This window comes from Hipposideros armiger, unplaced genomic scaffold (assembly GCF_001890085.2).
Source record: "Hipposideros armiger isolate ML-2016 unplaced genomic scaffold, ASM189008v1 scaffold_612, whole genome shotgun sequence".
Taxonomy (NCBI): domain Eukaryota; kingdom Metazoa; phylum Chordata; class Mammalia; order Chiroptera; family Hipposideridae; genus Hipposideros; species Hipposideros armiger.
Window position 1 is genome coordinate 195,224 of NW_017731962.1, and position 14,710 is coordinate 209,933.

The window sequence follows — 14,710 nt, forward strand, 5'->3', positions numbered from 1 at the left end:
GTCAAATGACATAGCAATAACATAGATGCGAATGACTCTAGAACTTGCAAAAATGAACTGGCGCCAACTGTTGCAAACATGCGTCATGATTTTTCTGAAGACCCAATGCTTAGTGGTTGGGCTATTTTGGGAAGCTACAAAGAATACGCTGTTAGTTTAATTACCTGTCATATAAGCTGATTTCATTCTTTTGGGGTTTTACACCTAAGCCCTTTCCTGTCTTTGCTTCAGGCTCTGGCTCTCTATTGCCCATTTTCAAAGGCAGCTCTAATTTTTATGATACTTGATGTAAAGATTTCAGAGTGTTACAATTAATAATAGCTATGTATTCTGAGAAAATCATGGTGGCTTTTCTTTATTCTCAATCGATGTAGAGCTTCAGTGGGTTAGAAGAATTGACCTTCAGAGGTAAAGTGGGATACTCGACTAGTTTGCCAGGGCTGTCAACAAAATGCCACACACCGGGCGGCTTAAACAGCAGAAACTTATTTTCCCATGGTTCTGGTGGCTGGAGGTCCAAGATCAGCGTGTGGCCAGGGTCGCTTCGGAGGGGTCCTTCCTTGGCACGTGGAGGGCTGTCTGCCTTTTGCTGGGTCCTCACAGGGTCTTCACACCCCAGGTGTCTTTCAGTGTCTCTCTTTACAAGGACACCAGTCAGGTTGGATCAGGGCCCCAGACCTTATCTCCAGATACAGTTTAACGTATGGATTTGGGGGCGTGGGCGGGGCACTATTCATAACAGGCACTGAGGTCCAGTGGTCACATGTTAATCCCAGTCAGATGACATCTTTGTCCTTGACAGATGTGCTAATAATATTTTTAAATGACATGTTTGGACACAAATTGAAGATTTATTCCATGATAGAATGGAAGAAAAACGGTTCCCTTATGGTCTCCAGTAGACAGGTTTTGTTGTGTAACAGGATTTCCTGTGGGAGATAGCTTAGGGCTAGCAGGCATTTCCGTTTGCTTCCCTGTGCACGTATGTTAATCGGGCACTGATGTGAGACAGAAAACCTAGTGAAAGGAGAAAGGTGCCGCGTCGCCAAGGGGAATGATTTTTATCCCTTAACCTTGGAACCTTTTAAAGAGGCAACAGAAATTGGTAGTCACAGATAAGCAGTCTAAGCTAACTAAAGATTTTCTTATTTTAATGATTTCTAAGCTGACTACCAAATAAATGAACATGATGGAAAATGATAAATGAAAACATAAACATTGTTTTTATTTTAGCAAACAAGTGTTTACCTGGTTCAGGCCTTGTTCAAGGTTCCATATTTGTGTTGATGCATCTCATCCTCACTCAGCCCTACTGGCGAGGTGTTCTTATTTCCCTTGTCACACGTGGACCTGTGAGGCATGGGGAGGGTAAACGTATCCTCCAGCTATTCATTCGGCTTGTAGGCTTCAGGCCTGTAGGCTTCAGGCCGTGAGGCTGAGACCGGGCGTGCCCCCCCGCTGCTCCATAGGTGCCGCTCAGCTGCCCAGAGACATCCTTGCTCTCAGCAGTGACTGGATGTCCTTATGGGGTTCGAAGGAGGTTTGTGTTTGTTTTTCTAGGTTCATGATAGCAAAATAAACAAATGTGTCAAGGGCCCCCTTGAATTTCCAATGTTTTCTTTAAGATGGGTATAAAAACAATTTGGAAAATGGTTTTTCTTAAAGTTGGAGGATCCTCTGAATATAAGAATTTGAGTCACCTGTGTTAAAAAGGTTCTTTTTAGCTGAAGTATAATACGGTTATGCTATCATTTTATGAGAGCTAAATGGATTTTTCAGTTCTGCTGAAGCGACGATGAAAGAGCTGAGTGTGCAGTGTCGGGTCAGAACACATGGACTCGCTCGCTAGCTGTGTGCTCTCAACACCTTGACTCAGACCTCACCTGCCTTCTCTGAAATGGGTGGTGTTTGTTCTGCCTCCTGGGAGCTACTGTGAGGTCTAGTGAGAGACTGCTTGGCAGGCGTGTCATGTGGGCTGTGCGTGGAGAGCGTCCTGTGTATTTTAGCTTCCACTGGCATTTATTTGCATGCGTATGAGTTTGTTTTGGTGAGGGAGTTCACGTGCACTTCTCCGCGTTTCTGCCTGGAATTTTCTGGCTGTGCCCTTGAAGTTGAAAGCAGCGGCTATGATACAGACTCAGGAGCGAAGCTGGGTGGGGAGAGCCTGCGCCATCTCTCACCCTTTCCCGACCCTCGTTCTCCTCGTGGGGAAATCACACCTGCCTCATGGAGGTACCCTGAGGGTCAGGTTGGAGCATGTATGCTCGGTGCCAGGTTTCCTAGAGACCACTCGTTTAAAAGTAAGAGACAATCTTGTTTTTTTATATCATTTTACTAAGTCTAAAATTGTCTAAAATTACCAATTTAATAAAATATAGAGCCCATTTGGCCTCTATTTACCTAAAAGTGTCATAACTGGATTTCTCTTTACTCTGTTGCAGGTGCCGGAGATCAGAATTTATTCACTTCTATTTACCCGACGCTTTCCCAGCAGCTTCCGAGAGAACCTATGGAATGGAGAAGGTACGGAGTGTTTGCTTTTGGCTGTTCTCCTGTTTCCTTTTTCACCCGTTTCTGTGAGCAAGCGAAGTGGTAAAGTGAAGGCCTAAGTTCTGCAGTGTGTTGTGGAGAAGCAGAGGGGTGTCCACAGAACCCTCGCGCGGCCTGATTCTTTAAGGAGCATGCTGACTTTCTGCACGCGACGCAGGGTGGTAGAAACAAGGCAGCTCTTCTGAGCCACAGGCCTGCTTTGATGGCCATGACCTCTGACTCTTCAGGCTGACTCACCAGAATGTCTTAAAGGTCCAGGCACGTGGGCAGGAGACGCACACTCACTTGGATCCCACGGTAAAGGCGAGGACATGGCCTTGACCTGCGGTCTGACCAAGTCCTCCTGCACCCTGCGTCCTTCCGCCTGCTTTCTGGAGGATTTTGATTTGTTAATACAGATAATCTGATTTTAACCAAGGTGGATAAAAAGTTTCCTGTTGCTTATGCTCGAGTAATCCTGATCCTTGTCCACTGTTCCTTTCAGACCTCCAATTTGTGTCCCATGAGAATTAGTGTGGCTTCTTGGGGGTGACCCACTCGGGCTCTCTGTTGAATCTAGTGTAATTTTTGAGCCCGATTGTCATGTTACAGGAATGTATTTAATTACTAACATTTAATATAAATAGTGTTACACAAAGTGAGAGAATTCTCTTGCAGAAAAATTGCTCAACCTTTGAGGAGGCCCAATGCTGTGAACAAGAGAAGACAGTTCAGCAAATGGAGGAATTTAATGCCTGAAGAAATGAAGTAACCTGAAGAGGATTTCAAATAAGCATACATTATTTAAACATTCGGAAAGATAAAAGAAACAAAGTGTGTCCATGAAACAAGAAAGGGTGTTATGAGGAAAAGAGTGAAACAGAAAAACTACATAGATTCAGTATCTGTTTTCATCTCTTCACCTTCCTGAAACCTCCCTAAATGAGAAAAAGGCCCAAAGAGGTCCAAATGCACAAGGACAGAGGAAGGGGGTGGAGGCGATGGTGGCAGAGAGATGCGGGCACCTTGTTGGTAGAAGCAAGAAAGATGGAGGGATTGGGAGAGAGAGCTGAGCCCCGTGTGCCTGCAGAGGTGGCTCCCTGAGGAGCAGGTGACTCCCTGGCAGGTGACACGGCCCTGGACCTTGGTAGGCGAGGACCAGACCAGGCTGGAGAGGGCCTGGTGGCTGAGGACACGTCCGGGAGCCGTTAGATGCAGGGCCCCCTTTGCTCTAGTGTATGCATGCGATATATGTGTGTGTGTGTGTGTGTGTGTGTGTGTGTGTGAGAGAGAGAGAGAGAGAGAGAGAGAGAGAGAGAGAGAGAGAGAGGGAGGTGTGTGTGTGTGTGTGTGTGTGTGTGTGTGTAGCGACCAGAGAGAGAGAGAGAGAGAGAGAGAGAGAGAGGTGTGTGTGAAGCGACCGCTGTTGTCTGCCCTGCGGGAACCTGGGGCCTCTTTCTGGGGACAGTGAGGTTCCAGAGCCTTGCATGTGAGGCACCACAGGCAGCAGGGAGAAGTGCCACTCTGAAACCAGCAGGTCTGGATCTGAACAGTGTACAGCGCAGGTCCAGGTACTCTGTGCTACACCCATGTTCCCCAGGCGGAAGTAGAGATTCATCTCGGGACAGCCCGGGGCCCCAGGGACATGACCTACCACCTCCCTTCTCCAGGAAACGCGGGAGGATGAGCTTCATCAGATTTAGGACCTGGATGCCTCCCTGCGTAGAGCAGGAGGACCGTGGGCTCCTGAGCAATGTCGCCAGGAGGAGGGCCTGGTAGGGTGCCTGGTGCCTGGCTGTGTGGGAGCACTCAGCCCACAGCTCTGTTGGAGAGCTTCGGGAGGTTTAAAAATGGTGACACTGAGCTATGAAAATGAGAAGTGCCACGAAGAACAAAAGTGACACTAGAAAGCGACTGTAACCGGAGGGCGTTACTCGGCTCGCTAGTGAGCAGCCTCCTGCGTGTAATCGTAAGGGAAAGGTGGACTATGGATACCCTAACCATGACAGCTGCTGAGAGGGGCGGGAGAGCAGTAAGGTGGACAGACAGACCGAATCTGCATCTCCCAGGTCACAGACAGTAGAAGAGTGTGTCTAAAATGAAAGCACTTGGGGAGAGGTTGTGGGCTGAATTGTGGCCCCCAAAGAATGGGCCCATCTGGAACCTGTGAGGGGTACCTCATTTGGAATAGGGGTCTTTGCAGATCCAGTCAAGTTAAGGATCTCAGGATGAGGCCCTCCTGGATTAGGGTGGGCCTCAATCCAATGCCAAGTGTCCTTAGAAGACACGTGAGGAGGGAGGCAGAGGTTGGAGTGATGCGTCCATAGCCAAAGAATGCCAAGGCTTGCCAGAGGGTGGGAGAGGCAAGGAGCAAACTCTGCCTCAACTCCCGGGGAGCCAACCATGCCAACACCTTGATTTTGAATTTCTGGCCCTTGAACTGTAAGAGAACGTGGTTTTAAACCCCTGGGTTTGTGGGAATGGTTATAGTAGCTGTAGGGGACCAATACATGGGGAGGTAGAGAAGGATGGGACGCACCTGCTCATGGAGTGCGTGTGTGTGAAGACTATCACTTGGATAAAAATTTTAAATTAATTGATTAGATCTTGGTGATAAAAAAAATTGAGGCAGAAACTTCACTTGGTGCAGTGAACAGCTGTATAGCTGAAGAGCAAATTAGTGAGTTGGAAGACGGAGCTTAGAGATGCTGGAGTTGAATGCTAAGAGCTGGAGTTGGAAAGCATGGAAGAAAAGCTGAGACATGGAGCACAGACCCAGAAGTTCCAGTATCCTCAAACAGCTGTTTCCAGGAGAGACCAGAGAAAATGGAAGACAGGCAGTATTTGAAATGTCAAGATTTTCCCAGAGGTGAATCAGAGATCTCAGGAGCCTGCTGGGGTCAAGCAGAATGGAAGCGAAACAGCCAACAGAAAGCCACGCTGAGGAAACGGAGACAAGGAGAATCATATTTGCAGTCTCTCAGCATTTAAAATGCAGCATTGGATAGAGGATTCAGGAAGAGTCTTCTCAGATGATTGAGGAAAAAGAGTCTCGTGCAAGGGGGGAGACTGTATCAGAGTCGTCCGCCGCAGGCCCTGACCAAGAGAGTGCTGGGGGACCTTGGCCCTGGGGGGGGGGGCGGCTGGGGCCCAGGATAGCCAGGGGCCCTGATCTGTCACTTCTGGCTGCACAAAGCCACATTTGAATGTTCTGTTTACTGCTTGCCATGACATGGAGACAGTTGGGAAACAGTGCAGTAAATAATAACTTTTTTAGACACATGTGATAAGATATTACCATCCTGTCTGAAATAATTAAAGGATGTATCTCAACAAGAAGAGAAATGGAACCAGAATTCACAAGACAAAAGAAGCGGCTGCCAGCAAGCAAGTCATAAGCAACATTTTGCTAAAGTTAAGGAAGCCTTTTAAAAATTAGAAAATGTGAAATGCCAGATGTGTGGAAGAAAGCAGAGAGAAGAAAATCTACTGTCTTTCTTGTCTTGTTCAAGAAGGATGCACGTTAACTTTAGACTTCGAAAGAAAATTTAAGTTTATGCATATTATGAATAAAAATGTAACCAACCTCAGATAGAACTAGACGGTTAAACTTCCAAACCAGCAAAGGAAAAGAATGGAAAAAGAAAGCGTGATTAATCTCATGAAGGACAGGAAAAAGTAGCCTGCAAGTAGGACATAGACAAGTTCAGGTGTGAGCACGGTCACGTTCAACGTGACCGATGTCAGCTCATTAAACACGGACACTCCTGAAATGGAGACACAGCTGCGAGGTGGGAAGTGAGGTGTGGAGAAGAGACCCGCTAGGTGTGGTTTATTTTTACAAGCAGAGCAGAGCTGCGTCCATACCCTCGGGCAGCCTGAGATTGGGTGTTTGTGGCTGGTGGGACTTCTCTCGTGTTCTTTCCTCTGGGGTTGAGGGAAGGGGGGGGTGTTACCACTGTTTTATTTGTGTTCTGCAAACAAAATCCTGTTCCCTTTCACCAGAAAGTCCCCTTTTTGGATAATACAGGGTGTCACAAAAGCGTTAGTGCACTTTACAGCTTTCATAGTTTCAAACCGTGCTTTTGGCCTCTGGGAAACTGCTTTTATAGTGACTTCCAGGCTGAGTTACACCCAGGTCTGTTTTCCTCAGAAGCCTGGATTTTTGCAGATTGCCCTGGTTAGAGAGAATATTCCTGTGTATGTACTGGTGAGTGAAAGGAAGGGTTTTATGGAGGCAACTTTGACATGTAAATGTGAACTGTGTTTAATGTAATTTATAGAATCTTTCTGGACAGGCTATTACAGTTATGGTTCAGGGTTAGTATTCTGTTTGTACTTCTGAACTCATGGAAATAATTTGTTGCGTTTTTGTTTTTTTTTCTTCCCTCTTTCTGCTGAACATTTTGTAGTTGTTTTTCTCAGTGACTTTTTACAATTGTTTGTAGGTCCTACGGCCGGGCTCCAAAGATGATTCACCTAGAATCCAACTTTGTTCAGTTCAAAGAGGAGCTGCTGCCCAAGGAGGGAAACAAAGCCCTGCTGACGTTCCCCTTCCTCCACGTCTATTGGACAGAGTGCTGCGTAAGTACTCATCCGGGGGAGTGACGGTGGCACGGCTCGGGATAGGGGTCAGGGTTCACGGGCCTGGGTGTGTGAAGACAGCTGAAACTTTCCAAATCGACTTTTCAATGTGCTCTTTACTTTGGTGTTCTCGTTCCTCCATTCCTCAGCCAAAAGTGTGGCTTTGCCGCCTGATCTGCCCTGAGCCAGTGTGTTGCATTGATGCGGACCCCCAATAAGTCTCCCTCCCTGGGCTCCGACTTCTTGGGAGCCGTGTCACTGCGCCCCAGGGTTCCACCAGCATTAGCTGGTCTTTAGCTTCGTTTTCCTGAGCTCCGGTGCTCAGCAGCACGGAAGTTCCTCCATAACCCTTGTTTGACTCTCTGGTCCGTAGACCTGCAGGCACAGACCGTTTGTCTTCCTCACCAGCATCACGGTGTCCTCGTAGGGGCCTCGTGACTGCCCAGCCGGCGAGCGAAGCTCCTGCCCTGGGCACGTGGCACTCCCTCCCTGCATTCGTGTATTCGTGAATCAACACAGTTCATCTGTCAGGAGCGAACAGAAATTCTGCGGGTCATTGCTTCCTGTCCATTTTGACTCTAATCAGACAGACATTCAGCAGTCTTCAGCATCTGTACGTCGTTGCCTGTTATGACAGCGTAGCCTGCATCCGAGGATGCGGAAGTGGTGTAATTTGAATGAGAAAGGACTCCAGGCTCACACCTGGTTCCTCTGGGCTTCATCCTGCGCACCTTCTGCCTTTGCCCAGCAAGGCATGTGACAGGCAGCACGTGTGAGGGGTTGTCTGCAGGGAGCTCGTCAGAAATGGGCTGGTCCTCTGGCACCTCTGCCCTGCACGTCCCCAAGTCCCAGACTCCCAGAGGGAGAGCAGGTGCCAGCACAGCTGTCGTGTCTGGGAGCAGTTCAGGCCCCGGGAGGCTCCCATCATGGGGTGGTGGAAACCCTCCCGAGGTAAACTTCCCCAGTGCAGCCAAAGGCCAGCCTCAGGCAGGCCTGGAGAGGGCCGCCCCCAGCCTGGTACCTTCTCCCTCCAGCCGCTCAGCGTCCTGTTGGAGCTGCTTCGTGGGCAGGGAGCTGCCCTGTTGCTCCATGCCGCAGCCCTGCTTTCCCCTCGGGACTAAGCCGTCCCCTGGGGGCCCCCTCCCGGCCACTGGAGCAGCCTCCTCCTCATCCAACCCCCAGCCTGCAGAAGGGTTGCAAGCACCCCTCCCCCAGAGTTACCAGCCAGCGTCCTCCAGGAAAGCGCCTGTGCAGGTTTTTGTGTAGTGCGCCCGTCAGTCAGCCTCACCTGCCGATGCTCGGGCTGTCCCAGATCTGGCGAGTGGGAGTCCTGCAGACTGGCTCCTGTGTCCTCTGAGTGTTTCTAACCTCTGCCGGCCTTGTCCTGGCGTCAGCCATCCCCACCAACTGCTGCCCCCTTTGTCACTGCGGAGTGCCACTGCCCCTACGCGCTTTCTGTAGGCAGAGCTCAGACAGCACATGGCTACAGATGTGGGCTGAACTCACACCTCCGATTTCAGCTGACCCCACAGCACTCTTTTCGGCCTGCGCCCGTTTCATGTTTGTATCTACCTTGACTCTGATGCCATCAGCACATCTGCTTACGGGCTCAGCCGTGCACTGCGCATGAAATACTCTCAGGATCACTACCCCTACTACAGCGAGGAGCAAACCTCCTAGAAGAGTTCAGCGATTGCAGTTCCCAGGTTCCTGGACCGACCCACGGGACATGTTTGCATCTGCTCGGCCGGGCCTCCTGCACGGCCTGGCTGTGTTTTTCTAGTCGCTCTTGCCAATTCGGTTTTCCATGTAAACTTCAGTATCACATTGCTTATTAGCTCCTGACAGAAGCTGTTAGGTATTTTTATTGGGACCACACGAAGTTTATAAATCGTCACGTGCAGATCTCACACCTTGATGTTGAGACGTTCTAACACAGAATAGGTGTCTTCTCACGTGTGGAGGTCGGCTTCTGCGTCTTTCAGAAGTGTCTCGTACGTCACTGGAGATTTGAACCAGTTTTTGTGAAATTTACTTCTGAGTATTTTACTTTGTTGTTGCTGTTGTAACGGGGTGTCTCTCCCATTGCATCTCCTAGTTGGTTGTCTTTTGTGTAGATGAAGGCTGTTGATTTTTTTGTGTTAACCTTGTTGAATTCTTTTATTGTTTGAGTTGGTTTTATCATGGATTCTCCAAGCCCCACTACGGTTTTCCAGGTCTCCTATCATTTCATCTGCAAATAGAGGTGGTCTTACTTCTTCTTATGCCTCAAATTGTTTTCTCTGTTGTGAGACATTGTTAAATGGCAGTGGAGATAGTGGGCATCTTTGCCCATCCCTGACCTTGGTGGGAACGCCTGTAGTGGTTCCTGGTTAAGTAAGATTCTGGCTGTACAATTAAGGCAAACTTTCGTGAGCGTGTGAAGGAAGTGGCATCCATACCTCTTCTCTCAGGGTTTTTATTAGGAATACATTGTTGGATTTTTTTAAGGGGTTTTCAGACTCGGTGGAGATAATCATATGATTTTTTCTGTTTAGATCTAATATGTTGAGTTATATTAATGGGTTTCTTATTATTGAGCCATACTTGCATTCTGGTATAAATCCCACTCGGTCAAAGTATTAGTTTCTTAACGTGGTTTTGGTGTCCATTTTATTTATGATTTTTGCATCTTTATGCGTAAGTGATTGGTCTATAACTTTTTTTGCGCTGTCTTTATCTGGTGTGGGTATCAACGTTATACTTGATTCATAAAAAGAATTTGGAAATGTTTTCTTCATTTTTTATTTCCGAAACAATTTATGTAGCAGGTGTCTGAGGCTTGATGGAATTCTCTTGTGAAACCACCTGGGCCTGGTACTTCTTGTAGGATGGTTCCTTGATCACTTTCTGTATCCCTGCCCTGGAAATTGGTCTTTTAAGCCATTTGTCCACTTTGATAAACTATTTTTCTTAGAAATGATATATTTCAGTTAAGTTTTAAGATTTATTTTCATTGAGGTGTGTGGTCTTCTTTTGACTTTTATTATTTATTTATTATTATTTTTTAGCTGAGCCATCCTGCCACCTGTTGGCAGCTCAGCGGCAGTTCAGCACAGGCTGGGAATCGAACCACTGTTGCTCAGAGCTTGCACTCTTGAGCGAGCTCTTAACCAACTGAGCCACTCGATCGGCCCTCTTTTCTTTTAAAATATGCTCTGTGTCAATAGGTATTTGCCCTTTGTTATTTCTTATTTTGAGTATTTGTATTTTCTCCCTTTCTTCCTTGGTTAAATTAGCTAGTAGTTTGTTGATTCTTCCCACCAGAGAACCACGGTTTTTATTCATTAACTTGATACACTCTTCATGTGTTTTCTATTAATTTAATTTCTGCTTTCATTTTTATTCTTTTCTTCCTTTGTTTCTTTTAGTTTCCGCTGTTCTTTTTCTAGTTTTTTTTTTGAGAATGCATTTATTTTCATTCATTACATTTTTATTGATATAAGTCTTAAAAGATGTGGCTTTAAATATATCCCAGTGTTCTATCATTATTTTTCAGAAATTCTCTATTTTCTGATTGTGTTGTCCCTTTCACCCAACAGAAAGCTGTTTTAATTTACAGAAAGTTTAAAAGATTTTCATTTTTAAATTTCTGATTTTATTGCATTATGATCAGAGTGTTGTTTATAATATTCTGCTTTATGGAACTTATTTTTTTCTCTACTGGCCTTGTCCTGGCGTCAGCTGTCCCCACCAAGCGCTGCTTCTAATAAATGATCAGTTTTTGTGGATGTTCCACATGTGTTTGAGAATGTAGTTTCTCTGTTTCCCGATTATAATGTTAAGTATGTATTCATAAGAGCTGTCTTACTGATTATGTCGGTGAGGTCATTTATATCAGTGTTTTGCTGCTTGTCCCATCTGTGCCTGACGGTGGCATGTTAAAGCCCTCCCTCAGAGATGTGTTCTCTATTTCTCTTGCGTCTTCTATAGTTTCTGTTCTGTGTAGGTGGTTTGGTGTATTATTTAGTGCGTAGGTATTTGTAACTAGTACAATTTTTATGGAACCATGTGTCATTTAAAACATGGTCCCTGAGTAGTGTATCACGTTTGGGAAGGCCTCGATTATCTGAAGGTAACTGATTTTCTCCTATATTTTCTTTTAATAATTTTACAATTTGTGTTTTATATTTTGATCTGTATAGCTTCAAGTAATTTTTGTGTATGGTAGGAGCCGTGAGGATTTGGGGCCCAATTTTGTAGTCTAAATTGGAAGCAAATTGTCCTAACACCATTTCATAATTGTCTTTTTCTCACGTATTGAAAATGTGTACAGTATTTTAAACCCATACCCTGTGTGCACAGTATTCTGGACACTTCCATTCTGATCATTGATCTGTGCTAGGATCAGACTTTTAACTATTACACTTTTGTAATATGTATTGATACCTGTTGTTTTAAAATATAGCTCTTGGCTTTCATGCATTTTCTCTTCCGTAGGAATTTTAGAATCAGACTGTTAGGTGTACAAATTTTATTTTCCAAAAATGGATGGACCAGTATATGCCAGCTCTCAGCTCTTGTGTGCATGGCAGGGACATTCCTCCATGAGAGGCCAGGTCTGTGTTTCTTCTTGTTGAATCTGGGTGGCCTTGGACTGGCAGAAGGGACACTGTGACTTTTGAGACTGAGTTATAACAGGTAATATATCTCCTGCCTGTTCTCTTAAGATGGCTTGCTTTAGAGCCCAGCCCCCACTCTGTGAGGAATTCAAGTGGCCCTTTGGGAAGGCCACCTGGGGGTGTGCAGCCCCAGCGGCAACCCATCCTGGCTGACATGCCAGTGTCTGCCAGCACACATGCCCTTGCTCCAGCCTTCAACCCCCACAGCTGACACCAGGGGGCGCAGACAAGCCGTCCACCGAACCTCTGGGTTGCTAGATACAGTTTTGTGGACATTTTAAATGAGTGTTCTTTTTTTCCTTACAATTATATTTTCTAATAGGGAGCCCGTGTTTTTCTCTTTGTTGTTTCAGGGTTTTACTGTTTTTCAGTTTGTTTTAGTCTTGATTATTATCTACTAAGAAAAAGTTTCCTGGAGCAAGGCGATCATGTTTAGGATTTTAGATTTAAAAGTGAAATGAAACTCTTGTGTTATTTCAGTGCAGGCAGTCCTCCCTTAACATCGTTCACAGGTTGGTGGAACTGCAGCAAAATGATGCCTAAGGAAACCAGCCTGACCGCAGGCTGCCTGATGTAAACAAGAGTGAGGAGCCTGCAGTGCCTGTGCAGCGTTCAACGGCGTTGAGCAAAACCACGTTATTGGGGGACCTGCAGTAGTTGGGTTAGGGCTTATAGTACATGTCTGTCACTTGTCACCTCCTTCCTTCAAGGCACATTATACTACTTGGCACACAGTGAGAGAACTCCCAGCAGTGTTCCCCTCCCAGCCTTGGTGGTGTCGTGGAGTTACTATGCTTTCAGCAGTCGGTTATGTTTAGAGATTAGACAAAGGAAACAGGTCTTGGCAGTTGCCCTCACGCTTACCGTTTCTGGCGCCCCCTTTGCTGTGTATGCTTCCAGATATTCAATGGGGTTCGTGTCCTTCTGCCCGAAGGACTTCCTCCACCCTCTGTAGGGCAGGCTGTGGGTGATGAATTCTTTCAGCTTTTGTGTATCCAAGAAAGTCTTTATTTTGCCTTTATTTTGGGGGAATGTTTCACTGGCTATAGAATTCTAGATGGAAAGTTCTTTTTTCTTTCTTTCAGCACTTGAAAGATGTTGCTCCACTGTCTTTTGGTTTCCATGAGAAAATTTTTTTGGTCTTTGTTACTTTGTACATAAGGTGTCTTTTATTCTTTTGGTGGTTTAAGATTTTTTTTTTCTTTATCATTGGTTTTAGACAGTTTGATTATGCTATGCCTTGTTGTAATTTTTATGTTTCTGTGCTTGGGTTTTTTTTTTTTTTGGGCTTTCTGGGTTTATAATCTTCATCAAATTTGGTACATTTTTGGTCATTATTTCTTCAGATATTTTTTTTCTGTTCCTCCCTTTTTCTTCTCTGCTTTGGGGACTCCAGTTACTTATATATTTGGCCACTTGAGGCTCTACAGCTCACTGATGCTGTGTTGATGCTTTTATCAGTCTTTTTTTCTGTGTTTCATTAGGGTAACTTCTGTTTCTTTGTCTTCGAGTTAACTGATCATTTCTTTTGCAGTATCTAATCTGCCCTTAATCCTACCCAGTGTGCTTTTCAGTTTAGCATCATGGCTTTCCTCTTTATAAGTTCCATGTGTGTCTTTTTTTCCTTCTCCTCCTCCTCTTTAAAATACCGGATTCCATGTTTCTGTATAATTAACATCAGTCTTTCCTCTGCCTTCTTGAACATATGAAATGTGGTTACAATAACTATTAATAGCTTTGTCTAATTCTATTGTCTATGTCATTTCTGACTCTATTTATTGATTGATTTTTCTACTTATTGTGAATCACATATTCTTATTTCTTTGCCTGCCTGGCAGTTCTTTTTATTGGATACCAGACATTGTGAATTTTATCTTGTTTGGTGATGGCATTTTTGGAATCCTAGAAATTTTCTTGATCTTTATTTAACTAAGTTACTTATTAAGTTTGATCTTTTTGGGAATTGTTTTTATGATTTGGTGGGTCTGGAGCAGTGGCCAGTCTTGGACTAATGATTCCTTATTTCCTGAGGTCTGGACCCAATGTCCTGTGAATTAGAAGGTTTTCCATTCTGGCCTGTGAGATTAGGTACTGTTCCCGCCTGGTCCTGTCTGAGGGGTCTCCCATGGGCCTGGGCAGTGCCTACACGCATGTGCTGGTCAGTTCCCTGTTGAGTGCTTGAGGGCCCTCTGCAGATGTCCGGGGTCTGTCGTGCTGCTCTCTTGTCCGGTACTCTGACCTCCTTGGAAGTCAGCTGCCTTCATCTCCCAGGACTTTTCAGCTTTGCCTCCTTCATGCGGGTGTCTGCCAGGCTCTGCCTCAGCCCCTCCCTGCGGGGTGGTCCGGAAACCCTCCAGGCAGTCAGCCGTGCCACTCGCAGGGCGCACCACGCTTGTTGCTCTCCTGGGAATCACTGTTCTTCATCGCCTGGTGTCCATGGTCTTGGAAACCCTTGATTCACTTTTTTTGGGGGGAGGGGAGAGGAGGAGTTGGGAGGTTGTTTCAGGTGGTGTGTCAGTCTGGTTCCTGTCACTTCATCTTGTTTGTTCATTGCCAGATAGCAGTATGCACTCATTGATTTCTGGTTTTTGGAGTATAATCCATTACAGTCATTACTTATTTTAATGCTCAGATTGTCCCAGATTTGGCTTCTCTGACCTTTTGAAATGTCCTCATTCCCTGGGTCCTCCCTTACATAGGGTGTTACAGGGTCATCTTGTCCTTTCTTGGCCCGAGCCCTGGGGCCACCTGTTTCTCCAAGGAGCCCTGGTCCTTTTAGCGGAAAATTATGTTTAGGAAACCAAGATCTGGGGCCAGGCGTGCTCTCCGCTGTGGGAGAGCACACACATGTGTGTATGAACATGTATGTCACCCACACATGCATCTGCATCTGTATTTCCTATTAGCTGTATGTGCATGCTCCCCTCCCCCTCCCC

General features: G+C 45.9%; 1 protein-coding gene across 1 annotated transcript in view; it reads left to right on the forward strand.

Annotated features, from left to right (window-relative positions):
* The first annotated feature begins 1,844 nt into the window (after window positions 1-1,844).
* TRAPPC10 (trafficking protein particle complex subunit 10) overlaps window positions 1,845-14,710 on the forward strand; it is a 57,405-nt gene continuing 44,539 nt past the window's right edge. The window contains exons 1-3 of the mRNA XM_019625037.1: window positions 1,845-2,300; window positions 2,442-2,523; window positions 6,978-7,113. Coding sequence (XP_019480582.1) covers window positions 2,261-2,300; window positions 2,442-2,523; window positions 6,978-7,113 — 258 coding nt within the window. The 5' untranslated portion in view covers window positions 1,845-2,260. The remainder of the gene's footprint in view (window positions 2,301-2,441; window positions 2,524-6,977; window positions 7,114-14,710) is intronic.